General features: G+C 39.0%; 1 protein-coding gene across 1 annotated transcript in view; it reads right to left on the reverse strand.

Moving 5' to 3' along the window:
* Positions 1 to 363: 363 nt before the first annotated feature.
* Positions 364 to 20,056, reverse strand: part of LOC147019937 (uncharacterized) — a 60,038-nt gene continuing 40,345 nt past the window's right edge. The window contains exons 9-18 of the mRNA XM_085893770.1: positions 6,201 to 6,633; positions 5,908 to 5,990; positions 5,391 to 5,547; positions 4,751 to 4,915; positions 4,450 to 4,575; positions 4,138 to 4,358; positions 3,844 to 3,965; positions 2,973 to 2,988; positions 2,838 to 2,881; positions 364 to 670 (exon numbers count right to left, since the gene is read on the reverse strand). Coding sequence (XP_085749896.1) covers positions 573 to 670; positions 2,838 to 2,881; positions 2,973 to 2,988; positions 3,844 to 3,965; positions 4,138 to 4,358; positions 4,450 to 4,575; positions 4,751 to 4,915; positions 5,391 to 5,547; positions 5,908 to 5,990; positions 6,201 to 6,633 — 1,465 coding nt within the window. The 3' untranslated portion in view covers positions 364 to 572. The remainder of the gene's footprint in view (positions 671 to 2,837; positions 2,882 to 2,972; positions 2,989 to 3,843; positions 3,966 to 4,137; positions 4,359 to 4,449; positions 4,576 to 4,750; positions 4,916 to 5,390; positions 5,548 to 5,907; positions 5,991 to 6,200; positions 6,634 to 20,056) is intronic.

Below are 20,056 nucleotides of genomic sequence, written 5' to 3' on the forward strand. Positions count from 1 at the left end.
AATTGCCATTGTATTAACTGAAATCGCGATTTTAAATACTGATAATAAGGGTAGAACAAATCTCAAAAAAAAAAAAAATTGAAATTTTTTTTTTTTTCGACGAGATAGACTACCCAACAGACAGACACACACCAATAACGAATATAGTGGTTACTTACTTTTTCGTGAACCAATATTATCATTATTAACATTCGGTATGTTTTTTTCATTTTCTCATCATTTCCTGATTTTAACTTCTGAGAGGATGTTGGTCATTGTGGCGAAATGTCTTTTTACATTTATTTATTTCCTGTTTAATTTCTTGTGTAAAAGTGATCCAGAGGTTGTTTCTTCCTTTAGTGTTTCAATGATGGTACAACAATAAACAGCATGACCATGAATTTTATTGCATTTCTCCTTTAAGGCAGAGCAAGCATTTTACCATCGAGCACCATTGCTTAGCCACCAACCTGTTCTTAATGACAGGAAAGGAAAACCATGTTTTCTAAAACCCCTGAAAAAATACCCTCAAATAACAAGTCAAAACAGCGAAGCTTTGGTTAAACTTGAATGTGATTTAACAGCAGAAGTAACTAGAAAAAAGGTGCTTCAGAAACTTCAACCTCTTCGCTAATCCTTTTACCGTCTTGCCATCTTTCTGTTATAATTTGTAATTTCTTCCTCTCCTCAACTGCAACACAATAAATTTTGTTTGTTATTGAAAAAAAATCAATTATAATCACAAAAGTAACAACACAACTTGACTTTCGTGCAATGTGACAATTAAAAGCACAACATGATGAAAGTCTTCTCAGCATGTAACCAATACACTGCACCCCATTGTCATGCATTGAATTTTCTGCCTTTGTTCAGAGGAGATAGTTTCTGCAGCTACTAATTGTGCACCCATCACAAGTATTTGCTTATCTTATATGCATTGCGAACTGTGGTGTCTGTTCATGCGTTCGTCTGTCTCCAGTTTATGACAGCCGCTTCCCGCACTGCATTTGAAAAGCTACTGATTGCTTTTTTGCATTTACATTTTACTGCAAGATACCGTAGATCTAATATAGTCAGTCATTACCTCTGCCACCGAAGCTGGGCAGAAATTATGTTTCATCTGTCTGTCTGTTTGCTTGTTACTTGCGAAAATCAAAGATTTTTCAAGCATATTGGTTGGTTGTTTGTGTTATTCTGTATGTTTGTCTGTTTGTATGTTTGTTGCCTTGAGGCCACAATTTCAAACCGATCTTCAAGAAACTTCACCGCCTGGTATTGTTCGTCATAAGCAAGAAGCCTATTGTTTTTCAAGTCAAAATGTTAACATAGCCAAAGGTCAACAAATTCATCAAATTTCTAAAATCCTCAATTTTCATCCAATTGATTAGAAATTTGAACAGGCTTTGCATATCAGGTCACTGCTTTCAACCACCAATAATTTTGAGGTCAACATAGGTCAAATTATGAAAATTGTCAGTTTTCATCTGATTGATTTGAAATTTGAGGAGTTGCATATTTGGTCGTTGAATTCAGCCACCCATTATTTATGAGGTCAACATCAACCAATAGGTCAACATCTGCCAAAGGTCAACCACTTAAGTGAGATTTCTAAAGTCCTCAATTTTCATCTGATTGACTTGAAATTTGAAGATTTATATTTTAGGTCATCAAATTCAACCAGCCAATTATTTTTGAAGGCAACTTATACCAAAAGGTCAACATAGGTTACAGGTCAACAACTAAGGTGGTGTTTCTAAAATCCTCAATTTTCATCTGATTGACTTGAAATTTGAAGAGGATTTGTGTATTTTGTCATTAAATTCAACCACCAAGTTTTTTTTTTTAAGGTCAAATTTGTTTAATGGATTTCACATGTATCGTGCTATGCATAGCATATTTCTTTTTGTTTTGTTTGTGAACAAAATATCTCAAAAAGTTGTGCATGGATTTGGACGAAATTTGGTGGAGAGTTTGGGTGTGTGACAAGGATGAAATGATGAGATTTTGGCGAAGATCCGAAGCCAGATTTGGATCCGAGAATTTTAAATGTGATTCTTCACCATTGAGTGATAGGACTAAAACGAAATATATATGTATGTATATGTATATATATATATATATATATATATATATATATATATATATATATATATATATATATGTATACATATATGTGTGTGTATGTATATACATAGCACGATATCTCAAAAAGTTGTGGACGGATTCAGATGGAACTTGGTGGATGAGTTGGTGAGGTAATAAGAACAGGCTGATTCAATTTTCGTTCAGGTCATAATCCAGATCTGGCCTATCAGTGGGATACAAAACGTAAACTAATCAGGCGGGCGGAGGTATGCACTCCACCAAGTGCCCTTTTCGTTTTTATTTTGTTTCTAGTAATCTTCAAAATGAACATGAACATTAACGGACATTTAATACAGATATTCATTGAGTGACAGAATTTAAAATAGCTGTACTTTTCCCTCTTTTTTTATACAAATCCAACCCCTGCCACCCGATGTTGCACCACTATTTTGTGATGTGTGGGATAAGTAGCTCAGAGCTTTGGCTCTGAGTGAAACAAAGAGTATAACACAATTACCCTTTTTAAAATCCATGAAATAATTTAAATTGAGAGAATAACTTAAACTTTTCCCATCATTAGGGATGGGTACTTTTGCTAGTTAGATATAAAATAAAGTTTCAGAAATATTTCATAGATATTGGATGACAACAACTTATTGCAAGTTAATACTGCATGTGAATTCATTATTTTTTTATTTTTTTTGCCTCATAGGCACTAGTGTTCTTCATGAAAATTTCATTGTATTCTTTGTCTAAACAAATGTTAAACTTACTGATAGGTTCACGTGCTGGAGGCGGTGCCTGAATCACTTCACTTCTGGAAATTAGAAACGCATGATGAGCAAGTTAGAATTGAGTATTTCACACCATCTCGTAATGTTAAATGAAAATTATTCTGAAATCCTTACTTTGTCTTGCTTATTTCTGTGGAAGAAGGTTGTGGATTTGGAAAGGGAGGGTGGGGGTTTGGGTGGTTGGGTGGGCAGAAAATATGCGAAGTTACTCTCAATTTAAACTTTTATATACACTTTAAAGATCTCTGTTAATCGATTCAGAAATATAAAAGCACAACAGTGTCCTTTGTATATCAAATGTAACAAGAACTTTGGTAAAATTTAATTTTGACTTGAGTATCAGAAATCATTTTTCTTCATTCAGAGGATGATACAAATTAATTATAATTTAATTTTTGTAACACCAGAGATGTAACTGTATCAAGACATGAATAATGTATTGGGATATTACATAAATAACAATAATAACAATTCCTTTAATGCTGTGAGGCACATCGGGCTGACGAGGCAGTTTCATTTGGCTCAGGAGTACAATCTGACACAGGATATTTGAATGGCTTATTACCCCAGTAAACTAGTACTCATTTTGCCAACTTCAGAATGATGAGAGGCTGAGTCAACCCACATGGTGTTATTTCAATGGCTTGACATGTTTTATTTCAACAGTACAACAGGGGCTTGAACTCAGGACTCTAAGATCTCAAGCCAACCACATTAACCGTGAGGCAAACACCAGGCTGGAATATTACATGGGTGTCCAAATCGTTCCAAGAACAAGACAACAATCATCCAAGAAAGGCAAAAGTTTTTTTTTTTTTGACATAAGTATTTTAATTAAGGACAGAGTATTATAATGAAGACCCCCTCCACCAATTCATGCTTGTACTTGTATTATCTCAATTCTGTTTATCTCAGAATCTTTATCCATTTGAAAGTACAGTTTTTACATCGACTGTAAATTCTTAACTTAAACTGTGGTACTTACGTTCATTGGAGTATTCTGTTCTTCCATACATTGAACCTGCTCCTCCAGACGCTGAAGCTGCTCCTCCAGACCCTGAACTTGTTCCTCCAAGATATGAAGATGAGGATGATGACATTCCAACTCTGGTGAAAACCAACCAACAGAGAATGATTTACACTCCATGTACTTGTGAGTTTATTATTTATTTATTTATGTACACATTAAAATACACATTTAAAAATGCCTTTTTTATTTTTCACAATTGACCCTCACATTGCATGTCGAGCAATGCTACATAATAGCTTGTTAATTTACCCGCTGCCTCCTCCATCCAGCAAACGGCGATATGTTTCAATCTCAGCTTCAAGCTTCATCTTTTCATCCAGCAGTTTGGCGTAATCATGTTTCTTGGTGTTGATTTCCATGCGTGCATTTTCAAGGTCTCTCTCAACTTTTTCCAACTTCTTGAGATACGATTCCAGTTCTTGTTGTTTTCTGAATTGTGTCTCGTCCAGCGTGTCTTCCAAAGAGGCAATCTAGAATAGGTAACGCACTGTAAGTTTATTTTCTGTAAGGACAATAAGTGCCACATCAAACAGATACTTGGGATTTACTTCTTCAGCTCACCTGGCCTTGCAAAGTTCCCAGCTCAGTCTGCAGGGACTGCATGTTTTGTCTAATCACAGTAACCTCATTCTTTGCAGATGCTGCAGCTTGGTCCTGTTGGACTGCAACCTTCTGCACCTGCTCAACCTGAAACAACATTTCAAGGTAATCAAGGGGGCAATGTCATAAATAGCACACGTATTGTCATATTTATGACATGTCAATGTCATAAAAAGCATGATGTTGTGATTACAATTACAAGTACGTTGTTTTCACAATGTCTAACTTTTGATATTGTGTCGAACTTTTGACAAAAACCGACCTGTTGTTGAAAAGCTTGTTCAGCTTCAGCCCTGTTATTGGCTATCGTGGTTTCATATCTCTTTCTCATGTCGTCCAATATCTGCTTAATATCTGGACCTTGTTTGGCATCAACCTCCACAGACATGTTGGAACCAGAAATCTGCGCCTTCAATGCTGCAACTTCCTAAAGGGGTGAAAGTAGAAGGAGTTTAATGATATACAGTATATCCAAATATATTCCGGGTAAAGTTGTATTTTTAAGTAATTAAAATGTCATATTCCTATGGCTACACATATATCATGTTATAATAAGAGTTACGAGTTAATAGTTTTTGTATTTCTCAATAACCATGTTTTCTGACCATTCAAATTGTGTTGAGCATTTATTCTGTGCTGACATTCTTTACTCCCTTTTACATGGACATTTGGACCACCAGGAAATATCACCACTTGCTTCAATGAGTTAATATTTACTTACTTCATGGCTTTTGGAATATTTCTGATGAACAAAAAATAATTAAAACCTCCGCATGTATTTGAAGCTCTTCTGGACAATCTCGAACGATTATTGTTCATGGACAAACTTGAAACACAAAACGCTTTCTGACTTTGTCCTGCTCTGTAAAACAATCTATGTTTGGTGACGAAGTGTTTCAAACCTCTGCATGGTTTTTCTTCATGAAGTTCAACTCATCCTGCAGTAACTCCAGCTCTCCCTCCATTGATGAAGATGCCATCATGTACTCCTCTTGCAGGCCGTGCAAGTTGTCGATATCAGCTTCCACAGAAGTACGCAAAGCAAGCTCGTTGTCCCACCTGCAATCAACGGAACATTTTGATTTCACTGTTCATAAGAAATTTAATTCCATGAATGTACTGGTTGATCCAGTGAAGGGGAAGATATGAAGAGAAATTCAAGACAATACTCGAGGTCTCATTGCACTCATATTCTCACAATTTTTTTGGCTTGTTTTACAACTGAATCCCAACCAACATTAACAGATGGTATCTAAGAATCAATGCAGTCTGCATACATATCCAGTGCCTCAATTCAATTTGAGCGCAATTCAACTCTGGCAAAAGGAATCTGCAGAAGATGATACTTAGCATATGTGTTCAATATATTATCGAGGATTGTTGTTCATGCCAGTGGGTCCTGCGCGACAACACTCTTACTTGGTTTTAAAGTCGTCCGCTGCCAACCTTGCATTGTCGATCTCCAGGCTGATTTGGGCATTCTCCATTATCTGGCTAAGAATCTACACACACACACACACACACACACACACACACACACACACACACACACACACACACACACACACACACACACACACACACACACACACACACACACACACACACACACACACACACACACGCAAGTACATGATTATATGTTTATAAACTTAGTTTTAAACATTCATTTTTCATCACCAGGCAAGCAGCAATGGATAAAATATACACACCTTGGCTCGTAGGTCTGCGATGATCCCATAGTACGACTCATAATCTGCATCTTGTGAACCTTTACCTTTCACCAGTTCCTTGATCTTGAGTTCTAGTTCTTGATTTGTTTTCTCCAGCATGGCAACCTTATTCATGAAGTTGGCGAGACGGTCATTCAGGGATTGCATGGCTTGCTTTTCATTACCTTGCAAACTTCCTGAAGACATGCTGCCTGAAGACATGCTGCCTGAAAAGCTTATGCCTCCGAAACCACGATTTGAGTTGAAAGAAGCTTGGCCTCGGTTTCCTCCAAAACCTGTGCTGAGGCTTTGTGTTGAATAAGTAGACCTGGACCGTTGTGAGTTCATATTGACTGCTGAGAAGGAAGATAAACGAGGTAATCCTGATATCGCTTCACTGGAAGTTCTGGTGTTCTCCTCACGAAGATGTTGCCTTTATATACAGCACCAGTAAGATAACCTTTCATTTGGATTTCATCCAACACCAAATTATTGCCTCAAGGCAATCTCTGTCATAGTTATAAATAATGAGAATTCTTTCACCTTTCTCCACACATTGAAATGCTGTTGGTGGGTTTTGTCCTTGCCATACTAAGAAACTCCCTTCTCTCGTTCTCACTTTGGGAAAATAATTATTTGGCTGATTTATTATTTTTATTGACAGTCAGGTTGTTATCTCCATATGCACGCTTCAGAGGATGGAACGGAGTCTTCCCAGGTCTCAAAGTATCCACTTTTGTGTATGTATGTGCATGTATATGTATATGTATACCACCAGTCAAAAGTTTGAGAACGCCCCCATTTTCCCAGTTTTTACTGAAATTTAAGCAGTTTAATGTTTCAATGTACTCTGAAATTAAAGCATAGAACAAATAAACAATTGCAGATAAAAAAGAAATCGATGGAATCGTTTTGTTGAACAAAATTTAATCTAAATTTTTGACTCATCAAAGTAGCCACCTTTTGCAGATATAACAGGCTTGCTTTGCAATCTCTCTAAAGGAAAGACCTACACTTTTGAGGGTTATAATGGTCTGTCTGTCTTCCTTTGTTAATTGTCTTTTTCTCACCATTATGATTGCAATATACTTCTTCCTGCAGTGCAATATTGTCCGAATAATGCTTCAGAGGGTGTATGTCGCAACACAGTCTGTTCCAACACTGCTTTTATACACACAGAGGGTTTGTAACTAATCAACAAAAGTTGGGACACCTGTAGGAATTGTTTGCATCAACTTTCAAGGCTTAACTTACTTCTATTGCTGCAAAACAGCTGCAATTGCTAACCCATTACTTGTTCCCTTAAAAGGGCCTTTTTTTAACAACTCTGAAATTTTCATTATTTTTTAGTTTTTGGGAACCTAAACCTTTCTTTTTTAACCTCTGGCATTTTACTGCATAGCTTTGTACCATTTCAGGTTATTCACTGGACTTGAACTGCTTAAATTTCAGTAAAAACTGGAAAAATGGGGGTGTTCTAAAACATTTGACCGGTAGTGTATATATAATATGTCTATGTAAGATATATATATATATATATATATATATATATATATATATATATATATATATATATATATATATATATATATATATATATATATATATATATATATATATATATATATATATATATATATATATATTACATACATGGGCACATAGGTTACCAGAGGATCAGTTATTTCATTATTCTTTGCAGAGATCGTCCTTGGTCCCTTGTCAAAGGGCTGTTCAGGGTGCATTTGTTAGCTTACCTGTCTTTTTTCCACTGTAGTGTCTCCCCCCTCCCCTTCTGTTACTTTCAATCTTTCTTCCTTCTCACCATCGTTCCGTTCAATCATTCCTCCATTACCCCTTTGGGTCCATTTCAACGGTCCACCATTAATCTCCCCTCCATCAAACATCCTTCCAATAGTATCTCCTTCACTCCATCGGTCTTACCTTCAAGCCTGTGGCCATTTTGGTTGTCCCTCGGTCAGGCGGAATTCCTTTCCATGTTCCCTCCATCCACGCATTGCTTTATAACCCATCGGGTGCTCTCACATGCATGCTCATGACCTTAGGTGCTCGTCATGACCTGTGGGGTGCGGCACTTCTCACAGGCATGGTACAGTACAGAGCAGCGCAAGTGGGCATTTTTCATGTGCGGAAAGGGGGCTGGGGGCTCTACTCACGGCTTTGGGCGCGTTTGGATTGGGGCAGGGGCTTCGTTGAAACTCCCCTCGGAATGGCGTGGCAATTTCCACAAGTGAAGTCTTGCACCCACCCCCATCGGCTGTGGACCAATGGGAGGGAGGAGAAGGTTTTTGGGAGGAGAGCTGATGTGAAGAAGAGGCAGAAGGCAGAAGCATACGGAACAAGCTCGCATGAACATGGATGAAAAGCACTCTTGAGCAGACGATTCAGAAAGCAGAAAGGGTGACAGAAGCAAAAGGCAGAAAGCAAAGAGGGTGAGAGAAGCAAAAGGCATAAAGCAGACACAGAAAGCTGAAGAAGTAAAAGAAAATTGGACAAGCTCGCGTGAGCAAAAGACTGAAAGACTGAAAAGGCTTGTGAGGGAAAGGAACAAAGCGTGTGAGGGTAAAGAAAGGAAGGTTTCACATGCAATTGGTGTGAAAAGAGAACACTCCTTCCATGAGCATCATCCTGCCCTCTCGATACTGTCAGCCAAAAAGGACGAGGAGAGTGAACAGCAGCACCTCATCGATGAGAGCTTGGGGAATAAGAATCTGAGGCAGAGGAGGGTTGGTCACACATTCGGCTCGCGTAGCTGGGACTCCAGAGAGGACTCACCTCTTGGGTCTGGGCACCTCAGGGGCGCGGCTACTGTCCCCATCGCTTCACATCGCTACTGCCCATCTTCTCCATCCATTTTCCTCCACATTCTCTTGTATATTTGTAAAGTCGCCAGTGGCATTGTTTTTGTGTTGTCCGTACTTACGTCCATGCGAATTTTCTCAGTTTTCTCTGCAACCGCTTATCTGATTGACACATTTTTTTATCATAGATGCGACTACTTCTGCAGAATTTTTTTAATGATAATTATGACATCATAGGTCACGTCTGGTGGCAGCTATCTTGGAAAAAGGGAAAAACTTTGGACCTCTGTAGCTCCGAAACTGCTCCATGAAAAATATTGAAACATGGCACATATGAAGTACTCCCCATGGGAAATAAGGGTGGTTTTTTGAAGATATCATATGTGGCTTCATTATGATGTCATAATTGCGCAGGTCAAATGCTACATCCAATCAGTATGAAACATTGAGGGTCATCTAGGGCTAAATTGTAATTGGCAAAAAATTTGATGACTTAATCGGTCACGTGGTTTGGCAGCCATATTGTTTTCTACATAAAACCTTCAAAAATCTTCTTCTCTGTAACGGCTGAACAGATAGAGGCGAAACTTTACAGGTATGATCGCCTATCCATGAGGAACAAAAAGATCTGCGCCTATGATGTCAGAGGTCACATGGTTTGGTAGGTATGATTTTTTTTTGAAGAATAAACATTTTCAAATCTTCTCCAGGACGGCTTGACAGATCGAGGGGAAACTTCATTTAAATGTTCCCCAAGCCTTGGGGATACCAGGGTGTTCATGAATAATTAATAGGTCACATGGTCTGGCAGCCATATTTGTTTGAACGAAATTCTTTAAAAAAGAGAATTTCTTGAACCTCTTCATCAATCAATGTGAAACGTCACAGTTATGATCGAGTAGATGTGTGGAATATAAGTTTTAGTTTTAAATTTCAATCTGATTGGACACATGGTCTGGCAGCCAGAATGATTTAATGTTTCAAATCTGGGTTTAAGGAATTAAATCAAACTTGGTACAAGTATTATATTGATGTAATAATGTGGGCAAAGGCACATCTGGCAACATCATGATGTCGAAAATTTTCGTTCTATTTTTTTAACATCATGAACAAACTTTAGTACATCACGGGTGATGAAGGTTGTGCTCAAGTTTCATCAAAATTGTGTGTGTAGTTACGGAGAAGAAAGCAAATACATATTGTTATGTTTGTGGGGTACATGGAGGAATTTCATAGGAAAGATAGAATTGTATCGAGTCGATTGGTCCATGGACATGTAGGAGACATCTCGTAAATTAAGCAGGAAAACTGTGAACATAAGTGTTGCATGTCACCGCACGGGGGGGTAGTGCTGTGATAAATTAGGTAGGATTTGAGGATAATTTCTCCCAGTATGTAATTTCCCCCTGTGACCTTTTCCTATGTTTTTGCATTTCAAGACCAGCGATAAAAAGGGATCATGTGCTTAAAACAACAACAACCGAGTTGCACGTCCAAGTAGACAAGAAACCCCACCTCCAAAAATGACAACTAGCAAACCACGCCCCCGGAGTGAATGATTGGGCATGACGAGAGAAGAGGAGGGAGTGAGGACCGCAGTCAGTGAGTCTCACGTTTGGCGACAAGAAGGCAGGGAGTTAGGTTCAGAGCGGGACATGAAGGAGGACAGGACAGAAGCGAGTGAGGAGATGGCGGTTGGAATAGAAGGACATGATGGCTGGCTTTCCCTCGACATGGTGAAGAAAGCTGCATGATTCTTGCGTTTGTGCTGAGGCAAATTGGCTTGCATGGTGGAGCAAGATGCTGGCCATTGACTGTTGGCTGGGTCATATGAGACCAGCCTCGAAGCCTCGTGTTGTGTCGTCAGGGAAGAGACTGCGTCATTCTGAAGAGAGCAGCTGCACGACAAGTGAGATTGATGAAAGAAGCTGCACAGTGGTTTGTGAGCCCTGGTGTTGAGTATCGCCGCCAAAATTGCCTCCTGTACGTTTTCCCACCCAGAGAGCGGCTGGGTGCCATTGTGGGTGCATTTTTCTGTGCAGTGACGAATCGTTTTGGTGGCCTTCAAGTTTCCAAAACTCACCTCTGGCACACACATAAGTGCCGGGAAAAAGGAGGGATTTTTTTTCTTTTATTATTCTGTCCCCATGTCTGTGTGGAGGCACCTCAAAATTAGATTTTGTTTACCTCATGCTCCATTTTTATTATTACCCTTTGAATTATTATCATTGTAAATATTTGATTTATTTTCATTAAACCACTATATTTATTTAAGTTGCTTGTGTTGTCTATTTGTTGTGGGTTTGAGTATAAATCCCTGTCCTCTGTCCCGTGTGCTGATGTCCTAGGGAAGCGCCGAGCTGTTTCTTTCCCGTGTGCATGCCATGATATTCGAGAATCTTGGCTGTAAGCCTCCCCAAAAAATCGTTTGGCTCTCCATCCAGGTAGGGGGCAAACCCCCTGGACACAACCCCCATGTAAACGACCTTAGACCCCAATTTTTTTTCATTTTTTTTTAATGTTGTGAACAAACTTTAGTACATCATGGGCGATGAAGGTTGTGGTGAAGTTTTATCGGAATTGTGTGGAGTTTCTGAGAAGAAAGCAAATACCTATTTTGGGGAGAAACCCCTGTACACACCTCGGGCCTGATTTTTATTCATTTATTTTTAAATGCCGTGAACAAATTTTGGGACTTACCGGGTGATTGAAGTTGGTTTCAACTTGGTCAAGTTTCATCGAAATCGTGTGTGTAGTTTCAGGGAAGAAGTTGCAAATGTTTACGTATGGACTGACAGACTGACGATGCACAATCCCATAAGCTCTCTGGAACTTTGTTCCAGGTGAGATAAAAAATATTTTCCTTAAAACCAAACGTTATTAACAACTATTATGATTCCATCTTATTGCACATATTCAATTTATAATGTACAAAGTTTTTTTTGAAGTATTGTTTGTTTATATAGCTGGAAAAGAGTGATTACTTGCCTGAAATAAACTATTTAAATTTACCCTGGGAACATGAAAAAATTTAATTAGACCACAGTAAGATCCCTAACTTCAGTTTTCCCGAGCATGGAACACAACCCGATTTCTTCTTCTCCTCCCCCTCCCCCTCCCTCCTCCCCCTCCCCCCCCTTCCCCCATCCCCTCCTTCTCCCTCCCTCCTCCCCCTCCCTCTCTCCCTCTCTCCCTTCCCACATTGCCTCCAACCAGATTTTCACTTAAAAAGCATTTTTATCAAAAAACGCAAACTTACACCATCTTAACGACTACAAAAAAATGAAATCAGATATCGAATTAGAGTCAAGACAAGTCTGAAGACGACGATGGTTCATGAGCGGTATTTGACGATGTAGATTGTTCCAGAAGTCAAGGATGAGACAATGTGATAATTTTTGACCAAGTTATAAAAATGATCAACATGATGTGGTACGGGTGACAGGTTATAAGCTGCAAAATGTCGAAAACCCAGTTTCGTTCAACAACTTTCAAAATTTGGCCTTTGCATAACCTTTAAAGGTCACAAAACAATGTTGTGGACATTAAAATAAGGAAACAGGATACGTGCTATAGCTTATTGGAGTTATTTCGTCGAAGAAGGTTGAAAACCCGGTTCGATTCCCACAACTTTGAAAATTTGACCTTTGTGGCCTTTAAAGGTCAAAGGTCAAGGATTATGACCTTTGGTGCAAAACTTCCTCTGCAACATTCCAGGAACAATATAACGTCATATAGGCTATATGGCATTTCACACTCCTCGTAATTATCCATACTTTGATGAAATCAGCGTAAAAACAAACTTGAAGGGAGCTCCACGGGTAAGGTGTTCAAGATAGAGCAAAATGGTTTCAAGACTTTAGGTGGGGAATGACCTCAACATTATGCATAAAAAAATATTGTCATCCTTGCTCTCAAAGTTTGGGTGGTCGTATGATTTTTATGTCAAAATTCCCCATTTTCTAAGTTTTTGACCTTGTGACCTTGACCTTGGGATGAAAATGCAAATTCTGACAATGACAAGCTTTAGATAATTCATTTTGCTATTCAAATTCCGAACAACCTATTCCATGCAGCCAATTCCCAAGGAGAATATAGATTTTTAATCCGACTACCCCCTAAAAATGGCTATGTTTTGGATGTGGCACCGCCCACAATGGGCGTAGCATGCCCTCATCAAGGAAAACACAACTAGACATTAATATCGAACACATAACCAAGTTTCATCAAGATCGGATCAAAGCCCACGGAGTTATGCTCTGGACAGACAGACAGACAAGCCGGTAGGCGGACATGGGTAGTCGACATGATGGGCCCATTCGATGGGGAATTGCTTGAGGATTAAGCACAAGAAAATTCATGATTCTAGTTTCAAGAGTTAATGCTGCAGATTGTTTTTTCGTTAAAATACCCCCACATTTAGAGGTTTTTCGGCCGTTGCTAGGCAACGGAGGGGTCCATAGCAACAGTTCTTTCTCACACATAACTAGGACATACCATGAACCTACCATACCAGTTTCATGTATATCTGACTCAGTCTCTGAGATATAACGAACTTCGTTTTTTTTATTGTTTTCGACCAGGGTTCATTCAAAGTCTATCTTCTCCGACAGTTTTCATAGGATCCGGCTGGAAATTTTTGACAATATGGCTGAATGTACTGCCCACAGTTGCTCATGGCCCTATTTTTGATTTTCGAAAAAATTAATTTTTTTATGATTTTCCAAAAATTTCAAAGTCCCGTTGCTAGGCAACCAAAGGGGCATTAGCAACCAGTACCTCCACGGCACAATGAGGTCATAAACTGATCCTACCACCCAAATTTCATCAAAATCAAACAACGGCAAGGGGGTCAAAAACCCCCGACAAACACACACATGGACAGACCGCCACCACGACCAACAAATAAGGGTAGATCAAATAGATTAAAAAAAAACAATTTTTGAATCGAAACATTTTGTTTTTTTCGACCCGATCAACTACTCAACAGACAGACATAACGAATACAGTGGTCACTCTGGCTGGCGCTCGTGAACCAATAAAGCTGTGAGAGTGCAAGAAAGTGTGAGCCTTACAAAAGAGCTGATACAGAGCGAACAAAATGGTGACAATTTGATTTTGAAGCCCCTCTCTGAATGTGGGAAGCCACTCCCTGACCTGAGAAGCCCCTCCCTAACGGACAGACAGACAGACCAGCAGAGGTTTTTGCATTATATAATAGATTGTAGTCACCATTTTAAGAGCGTTTTCACAACTAATAGGCTGAGATGAATCAGTGGCTGAAAAAATAACTAAGTACTTTCCTGGTTTATTATTTTGATGAGATAGGCCTTCCACCATTTTAGGAGCACCTGATTTTTCACGGTACTCATGCTGATCCCTTCCTCTCTTCTTTACCTGTTAACCGCTTATAAACGGACTTTCATCATCGTCATCTCCGAACACCAAGTCCATCACAACTGAGGTCCTCTGGAAATCTGAAGGGATGAAACTAAACTTGGGTCAAAACGAAAGAAAGCGAATGCATAGACCGAGATACAAAATCGCGGAAGTCCACCGTTGTACCCTCGAACAAGACTGCATGACTCCTTGTCTGGTTCAGGCCGAGTCAGACTTAAAATACACGCTTCAAAATAAAATAATCCAATGACCTGCTAATCTGCTACTAACACCACTGCAACCTTAAGCGATATAAAATACATAACATCTTCCACAAATTATGATAACAAATAGGACACACAAAAAAAAAAAATACACGCAAGCGGGTTTGACGGTCAGCTCGGAGACAAAACTTGATGCAACTGAGTGTTAATCAACCTTAGCGACTATGAAAAGTGAAAACAATTTAAATTGAACTTAAAATAACCGCGCGAAGTCGTATTGAAATCAGCGGTCCTCGTGTTGCTCAATAAACAGGGCCAGACGACAGAGGTAACGAGAAACTAGTTGGTCGAATTAAATATTCTTAATAATCCCTATGAAACCCATTATGCATTATAACCGTCTGATCCTTCCTTTTGGACCATTCGACCAATCGGTTATTTTGAACTTGATGACCCTGTAACCTTGACCCCGAGGTGAAATTACGAAAAAGGGCTCAGAAGATCTTTGGAGAACAACTATTATCATCGTGTCAAGTTAGAACTCAATCGGCGGAGACGTCGAGGAGGAGATAGAAAAATAAAAATTGTTGACAGACGGACGGACGGATGGACAAACAGACAGACAAGCCGGTAGGTGGACATGGGTAGTCGACTACCCAATATAACCTGATGCGATGGGCCCGTTCGATGGGGAATGACCTGAGGATTAAGCACAAGAAAATTCATGATTCTAGCTTCAAGGGTTAATGCTGCAGATTGTTTTTTTCGTTAAAATACCCCCACATTTAGAGGTTTTTCGGCCGTTGCTAGGCAACAGAGGGGTCCATAGCAACGGTTCTTTCTCACACATAACTAGGACATACCCTGAACCTACCATACCAGTTTCATGTATATCTGACTCATAGTCTCTGAGATATAACGAACTTCGTTTTTTATTGTTTTCCACCAGGGTTCATTCAAAGTCTATCTTCTCCGACAGTTTTCATAGGATCCGGCTGGAAATTTTTGACAATATGGCTGAATGTACTGCCCACAGTCGCTCGTGGCCCGATTTTTGATTTTCGAAAACATAAATTTTTTTTTATGATTTTTCAAATATTTCAAAGTCCCATTGCTAGGCAACGGTGGTGTGCATAGCAACGGTTCTCATTTGCACACAACTAGCTCATGGTTGTGCACACAACTAGCTCATGAATCTACCAACCAAGTTTCATCGAAATCGCCATTGTATTAACGGAGCACTGGACGGGACACACAGACAGACAGACAAACATATCGACGGAAAAACTGATAATAAGGATAGAACAAATTTCAAAATTTTTTATAAAAAAAAATAACATTTTTTTTTTTCGACTGGATCGACTACCCAACAGACGGATGGATCTGAGCACATCGAACGGTTATATTAGGTCAGCGAGCTGACCTAAAAATAAGTACATCTTGTTCTGCTGTGAGGATCACCGAATCTACCAACTGGAAACTCAACACTAGAAACTAAAAGTCAATTATTAGTCCCCTACCGGTTTCACTGGAGGTGACTGTAGGTTTGCTCTCCGTCTGTTTTGCCGTCCGTCTACCGGTCTATCCATCCCACCTGTGGTTTTTCAGACTTTTTTCCCCATACCTTTTAACATATTCAACTGAAATGTGGTACATGGCTTTATTATGATAAGTTTGAGAACAAGTTCGAGTTTCAGGGCATTTCGTCCATTTTTCACAGTTATGCCCTTTTTGGACATTGATAATATCACATCGGTAGGAGACATGTATTGCAAAGCAATTCTTGCTCTTGTTGTCCTTGTATTATCGTGTTCTGTACCTCACTAATTGTTTTCACTAAACAGGTCTCCTTATTTTATGAAAGAGGAAAGAAATATTTTGAATCTACAAAATTGTGTGCAGTGCAAAGCAACTTACATTACATGTCGTTTTGTAATTTTACAACACATTAAATTTGAGAAAATACTGTTCGTGTGAGGAAGTAAAGTCACAAATTTAGTCAAATATTTTTGTGGTTTGACAAAGGTGTGGGAACGTCGAACATGAGTAAGGCAGAGTGGATGGGAGGAGGGTGGAGAAAGGAATGAGAAATTTGAGGAGGGTGTGGATCGTGACAAATGGATCAAAGCAAGAGAGAGTTCTTCATCAAAGTTTGAAACTACAGGTTTGATTGTTATCACAAAAACATGTGAACACATTTTGTGTTTGGTAAGAACATTGGGTTTCAGCCATTCCCATGTGAATCACTCCAGACATTTACAAGCAAAGGCATGATATCTTGCAAACCCCAGGGCAGAAGCTCTCGCAAGATTGTACAAGTGTGAAAACCTGCGTGTTTCAACTTTAATGAAGGACAAACAATTTCCCCCACATGTTATTTGTAAATCAATGAACCTTTCTGGTAAATTAATATGATGTCTTATGCTTATCAATAACAGGAATCCCAATTCGATTCATTACCCCCAAACTAAATCTCTTATATTTTGCCTGTTTGTGCAGAAATTCTAAATACTGAATATATAGTCAGGTCTGAGGAGTATGGGGTTGCATCACAGGTGCATGTTGCCTCACCTTTCACTCTTGCAGGTTTTGTCAACTTTCATGGAATTCAATAAACAGGGTGATCCAAATGTGCCTCGTAACCTTACGATCATTGGTATATTGTTGACCATTTCCTGATGAACTTGTCCAGTGGCTTCAAATTTTTATTTTATTATTTTATTGTTGCTTCAAACTTTTCTTCAGATACATGTTGTTGTTTGTAAATGATCTCAATAACACTTATATTACGTTTCTCAATTAAGAATCGGTGAAATCATCACCTCCGTCAAGTGTGTTTATTCGGTTGAACCGAAAAAATTAATATCAGTCAGGATGTTTTGATTACAAATTTTTTTAATAGAAAAATGATTTTAAAACCACAACTGTACTCGGTAATTTATTTTCACCCTGTGTATTTTCAGTTACTACGTTTTGACTTTGTGGTGCTTTGTCGCATGTTCTTGCTTATATTACATCTGTACGTGCAGTTTATGTCGAGGGCTTGGGCACAGCCCTTTGAAGATCCCTCTTCTCACAAGGTCTGTTGAAGCTAGTTTATACCTGTAATGCTTCAAGAATTACTTCCAGCCTCTGGCATACAGGTGTATGGGGTGTGACATTTCATTTCTCTGTTTTTGTAAATGTTTCAAGAATCATTTGAAACACATCGAACATTTATATACTGCCAATCAATGAAAGACAATCAGGATTATATGGTATATCTTATAGCATGTTGAGCAGCACACTTCTCACCTTGATTTGTGACAGGACTTTGAAACTATGTTCTCTCAGTAGTGTGGGATTTGTGGAATGGAACATTGCCATGAAACCCACTCCATGAGTTATTGCTTCAATAAATAATGCAATGATGACAGAAAAATGGTGTCAAGGATATTGTCTGTTTTCCTCCTGCTAACACTGTTTGTGAACAAAATGTCCTCTTTTCCTCCTGTTAACACTGTTTGCGAATGAAATGCAGTGACAATTAAAAGCACAATATGATGACAGTGTTTTTCAGCATTTTTTCACACACTGTCCCCTATTGTCATGCATTGACTTTCCTGCCTTTGTTCAGAGGCGATAGCTGCTGCAACTATTGATTGTGTCCATTGAGCTCACTGCAGTGATACCATTGCTCTCTGTTCTTGCATATGGCAGCTTTGGCTGCCGGTTAGCTATCATTTCTTGAAGCGCAACTGTACCGCTGATTCTGTGCCCCTCTAACAGTACACTGGTACTCATTTCACCGACCTCAGAAGGATGACAGGTTGAGTCGACCCCATTTGGTGTTAATTCAGCAGCCAACGGGGCTCAAACTCAGTCAAACTCAGGACCCGAGGATCCCAAGCCAGCCAACCGAGTCACGAAGCCAACACCAGGCTTGCATACCATTGCTAACAGGTTGTAACAGCCAAGTTATACCGGAAAATGAGAAACAGCTATGAGAAGGCTATTTACAATGAACTCTGCTTGTCGATTGTGAAATAATTGTCTTTGGATTTCTATCGTTGGGGTTTTGTCAAAATTTGGAATAAGTAATGTGCTAAGACTATGAAAGAAAGCAAGGTAGATATACAGGTTCAAGTGAAAACCATTCTACAATGGATAAACTTTTATATCTGCTAAATATAAGTAGAGTACAGTAATTAATATCATAATTCATATTTTATTATATCACAGCATGTTTTTTTTTTTGTTACCTCCACCACCCAAAGTGGAAGGAGGTTATGTTTTCACTCCTGTCTTTCTGTTTGTCTGTGTGTTTGTTTGTATGCAGGATATCTTAAAAAGTTGTTTACGGATTCGGATTAAACTTGCTGTGCACGTTGGGTGTGTGACAAGGACGAACTGCTAGAATTTGGTCAAGATCTGGATCTGGATCCGGCAAGTAGAATTTTTAAAGTGATTCTTCACCATTGAGGGAAAGAGCCAAAACAATATTTCGCATGATATTTCAAAAATGTATTAGGCCCACGATGTTCTTCTGGATCAGGCATCGCGTGGTGGAGGTATGTGCTCTACCAAGTGCCCTTCCAGTTACTTTATGTGTTTCTTTACATTGCCATTTACATCACCACCTGCATTTGAAACATTTTGCACTTTTAAAGATTTATAATTATGATTTTTCTATACAGAGTCGAGATTTGTGGAGGAGCGAAAACACAGAATGGATAATAACGTAACAGAACAGAACTTGAAGGGCACTCGGTAGAGCGCATACCTCCGCCACGTAACGTCTGATCCACAAGAACATATCGGGCCCAATACATTTTTGAAATATCATATTATACAGTACGATATCGTTTTTGGCCCTATCAATGGTGAAGAATTACTTCAAAAATTAAATAATCCTCATATCCAGATCCACATTCAGATCTTCACAAAGATCGAATCAATTCGTTGTGGTCACACACCAAACCTGTCCACAAAAATTTCGTCCGATCTCGTCCACAACTTTTTGAGTTATCCTGCACCCAGACAGACAAACAAACAAACACGAAGAAGACGTCATGTACAGCACGATACTTGCAAAATCCATGAAACAAATTTGACCTCAAAAATAATTGGTGGTTGAATTCAGTGACCTGATGTGCAAATCCTCTCCAAATTTCAAGTCAATGAGATGAAAATTGAGGATTTTAGAAATACCTCCTTAGTTGTTGACCTTGGGCCTATGTTGACCTTTTGGTCTATGTTGACCTCAAAAATAATTAGTGGTTGAATTCAATGATCTGAAATGTAAATCCTTTTCAAATTTCAAGTCAATTGGATGAAAATTGAGGATTTTAGAAATCTCAACTAAGTTGTTGACTTTTGGCCTTATGTTGACCTTTTGACCTTTTGACCTCAAACAATCGGCTTCTTCCTCATGACAAACTCTACCATGGGG

Source organism: Eptatretus burgeri, chromosome 9, assembly GCF_056783735.1.
Source record: "Eptatretus burgeri isolate ZD-2024b chromosome 9, Ebu_testis_v1, whole genome shotgun sequence".
NCBI lineage: Eukaryota > Metazoa > Chordata > Myxini > Myxiniformes > Myxinidae > Eptatretus > Eptatretus burgeri.